General features: G+C 60.3%; 1 protein-coding gene across 3 annotated transcripts in view; it reads right to left on the bottom strand.

Annotated features, from left to right (window-relative positions):
* Positions 1–556: 556 nt before the first annotated feature.
* The window catches only part of CACNA1I (calcium voltage-gated channel subunit alpha1 I), a 119,490-nt gene continuing 104,756 nt past the window's right edge, over positions 557–15,290 (bottom strand). The window contains exons 30-37 of one of the 3 annotated variants that reach the window (XM_070453363.1): positions 13,172–13,250; positions 12,337–12,458; positions 11,545–11,889; positions 11,139–11,285; positions 10,051–10,173; positions 7,950–8,115; positions 6,216–6,412; positions 557–4,942 (exon numbers count right to left, since the gene is read on the bottom strand). In XM_070453363.1, coding sequence (XP_070309464.1) covers positions 4,271–4,942; positions 6,216–6,412; positions 7,950–8,115; positions 10,051–10,173; positions 11,139–11,285; positions 11,545–11,889; positions 12,337–12,458; positions 13,172–13,250 — 1,851 coding nt within the window. In that variant the 3' untranslated portion in view covers positions 557–4,270. Of the gene's footprint in view, positions 4,943–6,215; positions 6,416–7,949; positions 8,116–10,050; positions 10,174–11,138; positions 11,286–11,544; positions 11,890–12,336; positions 12,459–13,171; positions 13,251–15,290 lie in introns of all 3 variants that reach the window. The other 2 variants (XM_070453361.1, XM_070453362.1) reach the window with 2 other exon arrangements.

Below are 15,290 nucleotides of genomic sequence, written 5' to 3'. Positions count from 1 at the left end.
CCTGATGCAAAGAACTGACTCATTGGAAAAGACTCTGATGCTGGGAAAGATTGAAGGCAGGAGAAGGGGATGACAGAGGATGAGATGGTTGGATGGCATCACCAACTTGATGGACATGAGTTTGAGTAAACTCCAGGAGCTGGTGATGGACAGGGAGGCCTGGCATGCAGCAGTCCATGGGGTCGCTAAGAGTCAGACACGACTGAGCGACTGAACTGAACTGAACTGAACCAAGAGTCCTAAAAATACCCACAGTATGACTTTAGGTGACAGTACCAGCTAAGTAGATGACTTCTCTCTTGTTACTCTCTCACCCGGGTCCAGCGTCTTCACTACAGAGCCAGGTTCTGCTTCCTCCCCAGCCCAGCAGCCCCCGACCCACACCCCAGCCAGAAGAGGACCCTTTCGGGGTGTCTCTAGGTCCAAGACACCCCAGGCCCCACAGCCTGTGCATAATACACACATCACCACCACCACGCCCACCCACCCCCCACCAGGAAACCCCCCAGTTCAACACCCACGCCACTAGGGAAAGAACAGCCCAGACACACAGAAGAATTCTGAAATAGGCTTCGGGTTTTATTCAAAACAACACTGGTGGTGGCTGCCACTTGGTTTCTCTACCCCAGCCATCTGGGCCAGTGGGTACCAGCGCCATCAGCAACTAGGAGGGAAGTTTATTCACGCCATAGAAGCTCTACAGCGACTGGGAGCGCGATGGTCACAGCAGCAGGGCTGGGTGGAGGGCTTCCAGGAGGAGGCGGCCTCTGTCTCCTCCTCAAACCCTGCCTCAGCCCAGGCTCTGCCAGGAACACTGATTATTGCACAAAGACAAAAAGTATATTTGTATCTGGGCTAAACAGCAGTTTCTAAGACCCCAAGCCCTTACACAGCGCAGCAAAGGGGGCCAGAGGTGGCCCTGGAAACAGAAAGCTCCAGTGGGAAGATTTGGGGTGGGGGGGAAGAAGACAGGCAGACAAGCTGATACTGTGCACATTTGGTCCATTTTTAGGGGGCTGCCTGGTGCAGGAGAAGGCCTGGCAGGAGACAGGAAAAGGGTTTGGCCGGGGCAGGCCATGTCCCATCTGGTCTGGGTCCCTTTGTACAGGTGTTGAGGTGCCTGCCAGCCACCATCCTGCAGAGATCTGCAAACACACAGCTTGGGGTGTCCAGCACCAGGGTCCCCACTCTCCTCAGGGCCAGGCCACATCGGTTAGGGTAGGTTTGTGCTTTTGTGATGGACAGGCCGCAGGATCGGGGAGGGCAGAGGGACTAATCACCCAACCCTTAGCCATTTGGGCTTGTCCTGGCCAGCCAACCACAGCTTCCCTGGTCCCCTATCACCTGTAACTCCCAGAAACAAGACCAAGTGCCTGGGTTCTGCATTTAAGGCCCTCCAGGAACCAGCCCATCTCTCACGACTCCCTCAGGCAAAGCTTCTATCTTCCGTGTTCAGCTCTGAGACACATCCTGCTCTGACCAGACCTCCCACCATCACTCAGGTGACAGCTGGATCACTCTTCCCACCTGTCTGCTTGCTCTGAGGTCACACAGATCCGGGTAAAAGGATGGCTTTAAGTCAGACACACCCAAGATGTGTTCCCTGCCCAGCCTTTGATAACCCGGTAACACCAGGAAAGTCACTTCCCTGGTCTGTGCGTGGAGCAGCAGTGCATACGGCTCAGGGCTGCCCAGTGACGTCTGAGCCCAGAAAACGGAAGCTGCTGACTGGTGTCAGATAACATCCCCTTGAACCCCAACCCACCCTCCACACGGTCATCCCAGGTCCCTCTGGCCATCTTCCAGCCCCTGGCACACACGTCCCTCCAGGAACATGCTGCCGGGCACAGCTACTGTGTGTGCGGCCTCCCCTCCACCTCAGTTGGTGGGGCCAGCATGGCTCATGGAGGGAGGGTGCGGCAGAGCCCGGCAGGCTACCCGCGCCCTCTTCTTCCCCAGACGAGCAAGCACCCCCGTGATGAAACCATCAGCATGGCCAGGGCGGCCAGCGCAAGGCTCTCTGGAGCAAACAGCTGAGGACCAGAGCCCAGCCTCCCCCCACAGCCAACGGGCCCCTGGGGGGCAGGAGGGATATGACGCCAGGCCCAGCCAACCTGTCCCCCAGAAGCTGCCGCCTGGGAGAGTGCAGGGCTTCCGGGTACTGCCTGTGTGTCCTCACGGCGACCCCTCAAAGAGGACTGTCCACCATCGCACTTTCAGGTGAGGACAGGGAGGCTCCAGAGGCTCAGGGGCAAGTCCAGGACTGACCACCAAGATGGCCCAACTCCCCCCACTGCCAGCAGAGAGGCCCACAGCCCGGCTGTGACTTTCTGAATCCCCCTGCTTTGAAACACAGGGTCCCTGTTTCACACTCCAGGTACTCGGGAGCTGTTCACCCACGGCGCCCCAGCCTCTTTGCTGCCCACGCTCTGAGGGTCCTGGGGTGGCCCCTTCAGCCCCTGGAGTGGGCCTTGGCTTCCTTGGGTGTGAAGTGGACTGAACAACCCTTCCCCATACCAGCTCTTGGGGAAAGGCTTTGGAGGCCACATTACCTCCTCCCCTTGCACGATGCCCAGACCCCAGGGGTCCCTCTGCCACCCAGAAGACCCAGGGCCTGTCAAGAAGACCTTTCTCCTGAACCTGTAGCCCAGCCCAAAGCCAAGCTCTTTAAGGTCAGGGTTTGGGAACAAGGTCAAGGGCCCCTCGGCGGGGCCAGCTGAAGCCTTTGAGAGGCTCTCACACCGGCAAAGGGCCTGGTTATTGCTGAAGCGTGGTGAGTCCCCAGCTTTCGGCCTTTCCCACCCCACAACTGTGTGTCTGCAGATCACTGCATCACCACGACCCAGCCTTCTTACTCAAAATGACTTCAAGTCCATTCACTGCTCAAAACCCAGCCTTGATCTGAGCACTATGTCTGTGACGTCATGGGTCCAATGTACTGGGGTTTTTTCCTAATAAATACAGAAATAAATGCACAACTTTTCAAATAAATACCCATCTGATAAACGCAAAACTATTCAAATAAATACCTGTCTGGGAACCCATTTGAGAAGTATTGCCGCTTTGGGAAAGCTGGGGAGGGGAATAAAACAGAGACTCAGAGGCAGGCAGCAGGGAGAGAGGATGTGGGGATGTGGGTCTCCTGGTGCCAGGCAGGTGTGGGAAGGCGCAGGGCCCAGGGCTGATCCCAGGGCCCAGGCAGGCACCCCCACCCCTACTTAGGGTCCTGTCAGATCTGTTTTACCCTGAACTCCATAGAGGATGGGGGAGCAGGGAGCAGAGTTGATCAGGGGACAGGGAGTGGGGGGGTGTGTACAACCTCCAGGAATGGCCGTGGCTCAGGGTCCACCCTGGGGTGGGGGTAAAAGGCAATAAGTAACTGGCCACTGATTGTCAGAACCCAGGAGCCCCGGGGGGCAGCCCGACCAGCACAGACCACGAGGGTTCCCTTGACCTCCAAACGTCTCATCTGCTTAATTCCTCCACCTTCCCTCTTCTTCCTGCAGCTCTGCTGCTCTCAGCTCCTGGGGGGCAAAAGCCCCTGGAACCTCACCTAAAGCAGAGTGCCACGCCCCAACCCTGCCCAGTCGTGGAGCCACCTTCCACCCCCACCCCTGTCCTAAAAGTAATACCAGGACTCACCCCTGGTTTTCTAAAGAAAAACATCTAACTGGTTGACTAAGAGAGTTTGTGTGCTCTGGGGCATCTATGAAGGACTGTCACAACAACTAGACGGTCAGGAACAAGACAGACACCCCAACATGTGGAGGGGCGGGATCTTAGCAGCGTTTCTTCTTTAAAGGAAAAAAAAATGCACCCTGAATTCCACCTCTTCTTCTGGGCCTGTCTCCCCAGCCACGGGGTGGGGAGGACCCTTGGAGGCCTGAGAGCCCTCTCCCAAGACTCTCTCAACCCGGGAGGGAGACACCAGAAATTCCAGCCGCCAGTGCCCCCGGAGTGGGCCCCCACCGGCTATGCTCAGCTTTAGCACTTTCTGGAAGTCATAAGCTCTCAGTAGAAAAAATAAATAAATATATATGTCTGTCTCTCTCTATGTATATGCATATGTATACACGTATACGCACGGGCAGGACCACAGCTGGGCCCTTCTGAGCCTCGGCCACCGCGGGGGGAACCCTGCTCCTCCCGCCCCGACGGCGGCCCCCCGGCGCGGCGCCCAGGTCCAGGTCGTGGACTGGACGAAGTATTGCTGTCTGCCCCTGGCTCCTGAGGTAAAGAAAGGTGAGACGGGGCGGGCGGGCGGCGGCCCTCATCTCCTCCCCTGGCTCGCGGCGTCCGCAGACGGCGGCTCCCCTGGCGGCGGCGGGGGCGGCGGCTCGGGCGCCTCGGGGTCCCGGGGGACGGCCGGCTCGGCCGGGCGCGGCGGGTCCTTGCAGCGATCGGCGGCAGCCCAGGAGGGGCTGCGGGCCAGGCCGCGGGGCCCGGGGGCGGCGGCGACGACAGCGCGGGGGCGGCCGGGGCCGGCGGCCAGGCTACTGGCGCTGCTGAAGCGGCGCGCGGGCGGGAGGCCGGGCGGCGGGGGCGGCGGCCCGAAGAGGGAGGTGAGCGAGAGACTGCTGAGGGTCTCCGAGTGCTCGCTGCCCGCGCCCCCGCCGCCCCCGCCGGCCCGGCCGCCCGCGCCCTCCTCGTCCGAGGGGTCCATGGAGTCGTGCCGCGTGCAGCCCGGGCTGGTGGAGCCCCCGCTGCTGTGGCTGCGCTGGTGCGCCCGCAGCCCGCGCAGGCTGAACGGGCCCCGGCCCCGCGGGCTCGGGCGGCGGCGCGCGGCGGGCGACGGGCCGGCGCGGGGCCCCGGGACGGACGCGGGCGGCCCCAGCCCTCGCCGAGGGCTGTCGCTCAGGGTCAGGCTGTCCTCCAGCGTGGTCTGCAGGCTGCCCGCCGAGCTGCTGCGGCTGACCTCCAGCGACGTGTCGCTCCCCGTGACCTGCGGAGAGGGCCACAGGAGATGGGGGAGCCGCCCGGTGTTCCCCTCCCCCGATGGGCACCCTCCCAGCCCCTCCGACCCCTCAGGAACACACCGGGCCTGGCGCGGCTTTCCTTCCGCCTCCCCCGCTCCAGCTGTCTGAGCTGCAGGGTGGCCCCCCTGGTGGTCCCTGCAGTGGCCTCCGACTCCACCCCACCCCACCCCACTGCCTGGTCCTCAAGGTGCCACCAGCGTCATCCTGCTCAGACCCCAGTCAGACCCTGGCACCCGGCAGAGGGGGATCCAAGTTCACTGGGAGGAAAAGCCCTTGGGCCCCACCCCATCCCCCTGGGACCTCCCTCCCCCCTTACTCACCTGGCTCCTCCCACCCCACCCCGCACCCCCACCTCTGCCTGGAAAGCTCTTCCCTGATTCACACCTGCGTCACTTCTCAAGGCCCTCCCAGTCCCTCCACCTGAATATCAGCAGCCCACTCCCCCCCCAGCTCCCCTCCCTCCCAGCTCCCACCCGCCCCCGCTGCAGCATTCTCCCTGGCCCACATCACTGCCAAACAAACTATACTTTCCACGCATTCATTCTGATCATCTCTCCTGGCACATCCCTGCAGCACACTAAACAGTAAACCCCCTAGAAGGCAGGGATTTTTCACCCTGAGGCTGGCTGTAGCGTAGCTGGGGTCAGCAGTCACTGGGCGAACAAGTCACTGCAAGAGCCCTGGGCTGCCTATGCCTCCCGCACTGTGCCTCTCCCTGAGACCTGCTCCCCTTCCCCTGCCCGGCTCCCCCCATCCCCACCCCCAGACCAGGGACGTCAGGTCTGCAGACCCTTCTGCCCTGTGCTCTGGGCCCTGAGGGGTGCCCAGGTGGTGGCCCTGGCCAGTTCAATACAGGTGGCCACGCAGACCGAGACCTCCATTCCTAGCAATCACACCCCAACCCCGTGCCCCACCCCACACCCTGCAATGACTCCCAACGCCCCCTCCTCCCTGTCCCCTCAAGCTAGAGCCCAGGTCTTCCTCCAGGCCCCCGATCTGGGCCTCCCCACACTCTACTGTCCCCAGATGCCCTAGGACCCCGCCCTGTCCACTTCATCGGCCTCTAGTGCCACCTCCTCCCTCCAGCCTCAGCACTACGCCCACTTTGCCAAGTGTCCCTGGCACCGCCTGCCTGGTGCCTTTGGTTGGGCCCCATTCCCTCCTCCCTCACCTTGGATCTCAAGATCCCCCTCGCATGTCCCCTGACAGGAGAGCTCTCAGAGCTGGGAGGGACCGTACCTGTCGAAGGAGGGTGCAGTTGACGCTCGGCGACCGCAGGGAGGCCCAGGAGCCCTGCAGGGCGATCTTGGGGAGGGTCCCGGCCCCGGCGCCCTTCTCCTGCCCTTCCTGGCTGGCGGCCACGGCAGGGTGGAAGAACTCGGCCGGCATGGGCAGGAGTGGGCTGGAGGCATCGGGGGAGAAGGGGCTCGGGGGCGCTGCTGGGGAGGGAGGAGAGGGTCAGGGGAGCAGGCTCAGGCTGGCTGGCGGGCCCCTGAGGGTAGGCTGGCAGGAAGGGCCCCCCTGACAAATTGGCTGTGACTCCATGGGCAGGCCTCCCTTTCTGAGCCTCGGAGTCCATCGTGAGAGCAAGAAACACCGAGCCTGCCTGTGAGTCCTGGGAGGACGGGCACTGGGCAGTGGCAGTTTCTAGAGCCAAGCAGACCCAGGCTCAAGGCCCCCTAGCTTCCTTCCTCTTTAAATGGGGACCAGCTGCCCACCTTGAAGAGTGGAGACATGGCCGTAAGAGCAAGAGGCAGCTATGGAGCTCAAGCCCCATGAACAGCAGTGCTCACTAAGACACTCACCCCCCAGTCCTGACACCCTCGGGGCCTGGCCAGGACTGGGGGATCCCCACCCAAGGACAGCACACAGGTGGGCACCACGCTGGGCAGCAGAGCAGACAGAGTTTGGGGGATGGAGGGGGCAAGGAGGAGGTGAGGTGGAAATGAAAGCAGGCGCAGTTCTGCGGGCGGGGGGCAGCAACTTCTGCCCATGGTCCCCTCAGTGCCTTCCAGGATGAGGATGGAAGCTTGAATGTCCCCAGGTAAGGGGGATTCTGCATCTGTGTCATCTTCTTTCAGGAAAAATGCTAATGAAAGGTTAGGTAGAGATGACAGGACTTCGTCTGATCAGAATGGCTCTTTGGTCCTGTGCCCTAACTTTTGATTCAGGAGGTCTGGGGTCTTGGCACCTCAACCATCATATCCAGTCCAGAGGCCATCAGCTTTAGGAAGGTCCTCGGAAGAGTCACTCCACCTTTAGCTCCTGGAAGGTGCTCAAGGCCAAGCCTCCTCCCAGAAGAGTACTTAGGGTGGGTTCAGGATCTTGGGGCTCCTCTTCTGATAAGTTCATCTTTCTGCCCCCCTTCCCCAGCCAGTGCTATGAAGCCAGATCCCATCACCTTCCAGAGGGACTGGAGGTGAAGGTGAACCTGTAAGGGACCAGTCAATTGAGTCCTCTGTTCTTGCGCCCAGAGCCCAGCCACAAGCTCAAAGTGCACAGAAGACGCTGAAGGTAGGGCTTTGTACGAAAGAGCTATTGAGGACCACAGCCTCTCTGCTGTTCAGTATCACCTTGTGTGATGATCTTGTGGGATAAACATCTCTCAAATTCAGCTCTAGAAAAACACTTCAATAATTAGGCAGCTTGCCTTCTGCTTGATGAGAGCTGTGTGTGCCAACCTGTTTCCTTTTTCACCACAGCTCCTAGGACACTCAGCGTGAATCATCCATTAGCCCAGATTTTTGGTATAATTATGATCTCATCTCTCTGTATTATTTGGCTACTGGTCTTTTGTCATTGTTCTATCAGGCCTGAGATTCCTATCTTTTATTGTCAATTAACCATCTGGTTCTTTCTGGACTCGATGTAATAGTCTAGGCAAAATTACTAAGAAAAAAACCTCAGCCAGCTCCCTCCAAAGCCAAAACCCGAGATCAGGGCCATGGGAGCTGGCGGGGCTCCCACCCTCACCTTGGGTGCTCTCGTGTTTCAGCCAGGACCGGACGGGGTTGAACGGGATGGCCTCCATCTCACACAGGAAGCTCTCTGGACCCGACGAGACGGCCGTGTTGGGTAAGGGGAAGAAGCATTCGCCCAGGTCCCCTACCTGCATGGGCTCAGGCGGGTCAGGCTCACCCTACAGAAAAAGGGAGGTGGAAGGGGCAGGATGGTGGAGGGGGGGAACAGCCCACCACAGCTGTTTCATGCCCCTGCTCTTCAGCCCTTTGCTTCACTGCTCTCACTGCCTGGGACAGCCTTCTCCTCACCTCCTCCACCTGGCCAGCAATCATCATCTTCCAAAACTTCCTGGAGGTGAAAGGGCCCCACCTCCAGGAAGCCCTCTCTGATGCCCCAGGCAGGTAGCAATTTCCCCACTCACTCCCCTTGTGACCCTGAGACTCCTGAAGGCCTTCCCTGTCTCTGTAGCCAAGTGCCTGGCACAGACCCTGGCCAGTAAAAAGGCCAAGCCTAGGCTGGTGAAGGCACCAGAAGTCGGACCAAGGAGCTTCAAAGCCTCCTTGTGAGCGTGACCCTGGGCAGGTCCCTTCCCGTGGCTGAGCCTCAGTTTCCACATCCATAAATGAGAGAGGAACCGCTCCTTCTGGCAACCAGCTCTCCATCCTGACACTCCCTAAGCCCTGCCCTTCTTCAACCCTGCAGGCCAAGGTGACCTCTGAACAGTATGTGCCTCAAAAGCTGCCTCAATGCTCCCTCCAAGGTAGATGAGCCCCCTATGAACTCTTCTTTGAGTCCTAATAAAACAGCACCCACCTAACACCCACCAGACCTTAGAAACTGTGCATCCCAACATCTCGTGTGGGAAAACAGTGCAGGGGTGCAGGAGATCCAGGAAGGGGCTGGGGGTGGTGGGGGCAGGGGCTGTCAGCTGTCAGAAAGGGGACAGAAAGGGCTGGGAAGATCCACTCCCCCCATCCCCACCTTCCTGGAGCTGATGGAAGTGGGGGGCACTGGGGGGGGGGGCAGTGGTGCCAAATCCAGGCTGCGCCAGGGGTCAGAGGGACAGAGACTCTCTTAGGGGACACCCACTGCGTATCAACCTCAGGCCAGGGGCTCTCGCACCTCTCCCAGCCTGGGCAAGCACGACTAGAATGCCTTGGAGCAATTAAGTCTTCTGATGCAACTACTGGGACCACACACCACAACTAGAGTCTGTGTGCCGCAACAAAAGACCACACACGATGCAGTGAAGATCCTGAATGCCACAACTAAGACCCAAGTGTCCAACTCCTTGCAACCCCATGGACTGTAGCCCACCAGGCTCCTCCGTCCGTGGAATTCTCCAGGCAAGAATACTGGAGTGGGTTGCCATTTCCTTCTCCAGGGGATCATCCCAACCCAGGGATTGAACTTGGGTCTCCCGCATTACAGGCAGACTCTTTACCATCTGAGTCACCAGGGAAATCAAATAAAGAAATAAATGCTTTAAAAAAAAAAATGACTCGGCCTGGAGGTCACAAGCCCGGTGGCAGACCTCCCCTTCCTGAGCCTGCAGGCTCAACAGAGCAGCCCTTCCAGCCCTCCTAGCCTCCCTCAGACTGACCACCTCGAGGGCAGAGGTTGGGGACCATGCCCAGCTATGCGACAGGACAAACCACCTCACCTCTCAGAGCTCTCATGCCCTAGCCTGTGGATTGGAGTCACATCACCCTTAACACACAGAGCTGGGAGACAGACATACTGAGTGCAGACAGAATGGCACACAGTAGGTGCCTGCACCTGTTCAGACTCTTCAGCCTCCCCCGGTCCCCCTGTAAAGTTTGCCCACCAGGGACAACTCCCATTAAATGGAGCAAAAACATCCAAAACTACAGTGAGTGGCAGGGCCACTTGGATGCTATGATTAGAGCCCTGGCTTGTTGCTGTGTGACTTCAGATAAATCACTCCACCTCTCCGTCCCCAGCCCTCATCTGACCAACATGAGATGAGGGCCTGGCACGCAGCGGGTGCCACTTAAATGGTGCTCCAGAAAGGGGCAGTGGCCCAGCATGGCAGGCGGAGGCCAGGCTGCAAGTTCAGATCCACCTGCCCGGGAGCCCACTGGGTGCTCACCTTGCCGTCCCTGGGGCCGACGGGGCAGGCTGCAGGGTCCTCCAGACTCAGGTCATCGCCAAGCAGGATGGACGAGGACCTGTCTGAGTTCAGGGAGAAGGCCTCCGTCTCGGCCAGCTGCACCTGCAGGGAGAGGAGGCCACCTCGGGTCACCCCTGGGGCTGCGGTGGGGCAGGCTGGTCCTCCAGGGAGACACAGGGCAGCGGTCAGCGAGGGCAGAGATCTGAGCACAGAGGGCATGTCCATCCTGTGCAGGGACCCAGCCTGGGCTGGGGGGTGGGAGACGACCCGAGGAGGTCACAGCCGGCAGAATGCCAGGCCTGGGCTGGGCCAGTGGGCAGGTGAGCTGCCGAGGGCTGTGAACCAAAGCTGGTCCGCTTGCCCCCAGACCAAGTGCCCTTCGAGGCCGCTGGGTCTGACTCACCTGTGGCCCTGTGCAGGCTGCCCTCACAGGCTGGAGGTGCTTCTGCGCCCCTAGGACCTTGGGGAGTCTGAAGTCACCTCAGGCTGAAGGGGATCCCTGGGGGCTGGATAGTCCTAGGGAGGTGCTCAGGGTCCCACGTAGCTGGGGAGAGGGGACAGGGCCCGCCTCAGCCTGCACAAGACGGGCCCAAGGCCACGGATGCCCTGCGGTGCCCATCAGGGAACGCCCACCTGGGGAGGGCAGGGGCCCCGGGAAGAGGCTCCAGGGTGCTCAGGCCTTGAACTCCAGGACGATGGCCCTGGGTGACCCCTTGATGTCACAGAAAAGGCACACTGCCCCAGAGGTGACGCCTGGGCTTCCTGCCGGTGCCCGCAGCTCACCACCACGGTGAGCAGCCGCCCTTTCTGAGCACCTGCTGTGTACAGGCCCAGAGCCAGGCTTCGAAGCTCCTGAGGCCACACCACAGGCCTACACGGAGCAGAGGAACAGGCCAGGCTGGGCTCGGGGGGGAGGCCCGTCCACCACGGCCCCCTGGACCCGCCTTGATCAAGTAGGCCCTGGGGGCCTCCAGCTAGAGCGGCTCGCCCCTCGGGCTGGCCCTCCACCACGACCGGTGCCACCCCCAACCCCGAGGCCCCAGCTCCCTTGGGGGCGCTGCCGTTACCTCCTGCTTGTCGTGGTGACACTTCTTGCAGCTGGCCGGCGAGGAGTAGTGGTGGAAGATGGACCCGGACAGGTTGTCGATGATGGTCAGCTCCCCCTCCAAGGAGTCCTTGATGATTAAAGAGACGCTGTCCAGCCACAGGTTCTCCTAGGCGGACGGGGACGGGGTGGGGACAGGTGGGATTATCGGCCGGCTCGGGATGGCCGGGTGGGCGGGCACGGGCTGCCTTCCTGGTTCTCCGCCCATGGCCTGGGCCCGACCCCACATCACAGGGTCGCCCCTGAAACGGAGCTGAGCGAGTGGGGCCCGAAACGACCGAGCTCTCTGCCCGAGCCCTCCCCACTGCCAAGCCCAGCTGCCTTCCCAGCCCTCGGAGACCCCGCTGCCCTCTCCGGGCCCCGCCCACCTGGGCTGGCGAGTAGCAGCTTCGGCGCAGGCGGCCCTCGGGGTCACCTTCGCTGCCTGCCCCTCCTGGCCCGTGGGCGGGCACGGGCGCCCCCGGGGAGCCGGCGGGTGGCCGTGGGCTGGGGCCCAGGCCATGGGCCATCTCCAGCTCCAGCTCAGCGTCCATCTCGGCATCCTCCTGGGCCTCCTTGTTGCTGTCGTCCAGGTGCTTCATGAGCACGGCCACCACCACGTTGATGAGCACGAACTGGGCCGTGAGCACGAAGCTGACGAAGTACAGCGGCGACACGAACTGCAGGCTGCTCAGGCAGCTGCGCTCATCGTGGGTACAGTCCCGCAGTGTGTCCTGCACCAGGGACGGGGGGCAGGGAGGCAGCTGGTGAGGCCGGGGGTCTGGGACACAGGCCTCATCTCTGTCCTCATGAGACCCCTCTCCACCCAGCCCAGGCTGAACTGCAGGCCAGAGCCAGGGAACCTGTGCTGGGTGATGGGCAGTGAAGCCCAAGCCGAGGGCCCAGCACCCACAGCAGTTCCTGGAGTCCCTGGCCTCGGGCCCCCAGCCCCGCTCTGGCCCTGGGCAGAGTCCTGTCCCCTGAAATCTCAGCCCTGACCCCGGAGCAGCATTCGGGGCAGACAGAAAACCCGCTCTGGCCTCACGTCCACCTCACTGTGCCCCAGGGCCGTGGGCAGGTCCCCCTGCATCTCTGTGCCCTGCACACCCTCCCATGTGCGACGGGTCGCTGGGCAGGCAGAACCCAGCCTGACTCTCCCTCCCCTGCCCACCCACATGTACCTTCATGATCCCATTCCAGTTGTCGCCGGTGGAGACCTGGAAGAGCGTGAGGAAGGCCATGCCGAAGTTCTCGAAGGTGGCGTGCCGGCTCATGCCCTCACAAGGGTTCTCGTCGTTGCAGACTGGAAGGAGAGTGTGGTCAGCCTGGCCCGCTGCAGAGTCCCCTGCAGGGCCTGCCCCATGCTGCTGCCTTTCAGCCTCATATCAGACAACCTCAGAGGCGCGTGCGGGCTGTGCCCAGCCCACAGATGGAGAAACTGAGGCTCAGGGAGGTGGCACACAGGTGGAGACTCAAGCTCAGGTGAGCCTGGCTCCAGGTATCAATTTCTGAGAGAGAAGCTGGGCTAAGGTAGGTAGGTAAGGGCTCATGCCCAGGGGAGCCAGCTTTCTGAACCCGGCCCTGGGCAGGGCTGCCTGGATGTGGGCTGCATTGCCCTCAGTCTGTGCCCTGTCCACTCTGCCTACTGGGATGGCACTGACTGGGGATGGGCACTGGCAGGTGGGACTGGAAGGGGCATCCCTGAGAGGTCAGACAGCTAGGGGGGCTCCAAATGGGGGGTCCACTGCACAGGTATGGGAGTGCCTGCGGACCCAGGCGAGCATCTCTCCAAAGCCTCTATTCACACTGGGAGGGGGGTGTGGATGGCTGAAGGTCACCCATCCAGCCCCCAAAGGCTCGCTGTGGGAACATTTCCCCATCACAGAGACCGTGGCATGACAGTCTGTTTGGGGGAGGGTGTCTCAGGGCTCCCCACCCTGCCGGGACACTCCCTCCACTACCAAACCTGCTCCATAGCCCACCCCCCAGGCTGGCTTCAGCATCAGCATCACGCACCCAGCTTCCCGAAGAGCTCCACTCCCAGGGCGGCATAGATGAAGAAGAGCAGCATGAAGAGGAGGCCCAGGTTGCCCACCTGTGGGGACAGCAGGTGGGGCTGGGCAGGTCCAGGGAGGGGGCGCTGCAGGCTCCAGGCACGGGGCCAGCCCGAGGGCCAGGGCAGGCTCTGCGTCCGTGACTGCCACCCCCGCCCCACCTCCTGGAGGGCCGGCTGGTCCAGCACAGGGCACCAGACAATAACATAACATGTGTGAAGCCCTCACTGGCGGCCCCTGTGGCTCAGTGGTAAAGAATCCACCTGCAATGCAGGAGCCACAGGAGACGTGGGTTCGATCTCTGGGTCAGGAAGTTCCCCTGGTTAGGAGAAGGCAGCACACTCCAGTACTCTTGCCTGGAGAATCCCGTGGATAGAGGAGCCTGGCGAGCTACAGTCCATGAGGTTGCAAAGAGTCAGGCACGACCGAGGTGACTGGCCCTTCCTATGAGCGGTCTGATTTCAAGCATTCCTTAGTCACGGCTGCACACAGTGATCTATGGACTCTCTTTTACCCCCATTCTTCAGGTGATGAAGCAGATGTCCTTGAGAGGTGAAGTCTTGCCCAAGACCACATCACTAGCAGTGGTAGGACTGGAGTCAAGCCTAGCAGGCTGGCCCCAGGTTCTCTGCACACAGCTACTACACCTGTGTGTGGTCAGTACCATCCCATGGATGAATGGAGAGAGGGAGAAAAGGAAGTTACATCAATAATGCTACCTCCTTCATGAAGCCTGCCTGGATTCCTTCAGACAGATGGGGATTCAGTCTTACAGCGTGAGTGTAACTGATGTGTCCCTGTCACTGTCTCTGCCAGTCTGGGAAGTCCTGGAGAGCAGGGGACATGGCTGGAGTAATTCAGATCTGCTTCCTCTCACCAGCATGAGCCCTGGCCCCAGAGAGGCAGGAACACAGGAATCATGCAAGACTGGCCCCCCCAGAAGCCTCCTGCAAACCCAGCCACCCCGCTCCCTCAGCTCCGGTGAGAGAAAAACATCAGATTCCAAACCTATTTCAAGTCTATCTATAAGCCAGAGACCACCTTTAACTCATGTTATGGGTAAGATAAGGCTCCAACATGTTCTTGCCCTAGAAAGGAAGTGTCTCTGAGAAACCTCAGAAGACCTGCATGAATGGAATCTGAGGATGTTCATGTTAATTGCTGAAATGTAAACTGTGTTAATCACGGGCTCCTAATGTTTCTCTACTCCAGGCAAGGGTTTCCTTCTAAGCTGCGCCACAATCACACCAACAGTGTCTAATTAAATGATGCTGGTTTATTAAAGAGACAAGCTCTCACTGGGCACCTCTGAGGCCAGGTGTGAGGCCCCAGCTGCTGGGGTCCAGCCCTGTGGACCCCTCCCAGACTGATCTCCCAACTCCAGACTACAGCCACACAGAGAACAGACCTCATTTGCATATTCTGTTTTCTCTGCCAGGAAGACCTTCTCTCTGCCTTTGCCTAGAAAACGCCTACTCCCCACCCCTCAACACCTGGATCAGGGGTCACCTCCTCTGAGAAGCCTTCCCTGATGCCTCCTCTCTCTGTGTGCCTGAGACAAAGCCTGGAAGGAGGAAGGAAGGGCTGAGGTTTCGTTTTCTTGTCACTTTACAAAGAACCAAGGAAATGTCCAGGATCAGCTAATAGGAGGGGTAAGCCCCTCACCCCAATACCACATGGTTCCAGGCACACACATCTCTTAAAGTAGTTGTAATTACTATCACATGTCTCCTACTTGAAGCTGGGACCTCCTAGGCATCTCCATGTGCCCTATGCCAACGTAGGCTTAGGATGCCCAGGGGTCAGAACGAGGGGAAAGGGAGAGGGGAAAGGGCCAGGAGGCCAGGCAGGCTGGGGGCACACACTTGCCACCCCCATTCCTGTCTTTAGCAGACTCTTCCATGGTGCTTCTTATGATCCAGTGCTTTACAAGCTTTAACCATTTAAACCTCACAACAACCCTTTGAGATAAAAACTGCTGCCACCACCACCCCCCGCCCTGATTTCACGGGCAAGAAAAATAAAGGCACCTCGTCCCCAGGCTCTCACAGGGCACTAGGCTTTGACCATAGGTTCCCTGG

This window comes from Odocoileus virginianus, chromosome 23 (genome assembly GCF_023699985.2).
Source record: "Odocoileus virginianus isolate 20LAN1187 ecotype Illinois chromosome 23, Ovbor_1.2, whole genome shotgun sequence".
Classification (NCBI taxonomy): Eukaryota; Metazoa; Chordata; class Mammalia; order Artiodactyla; family Cervidae; genus Odocoileus; species Odocoileus virginianus.
Note: the sequence above shows the minus strand (reverse complement) of the source record. Positions and strands in the feature narration are given on the sequence as shown.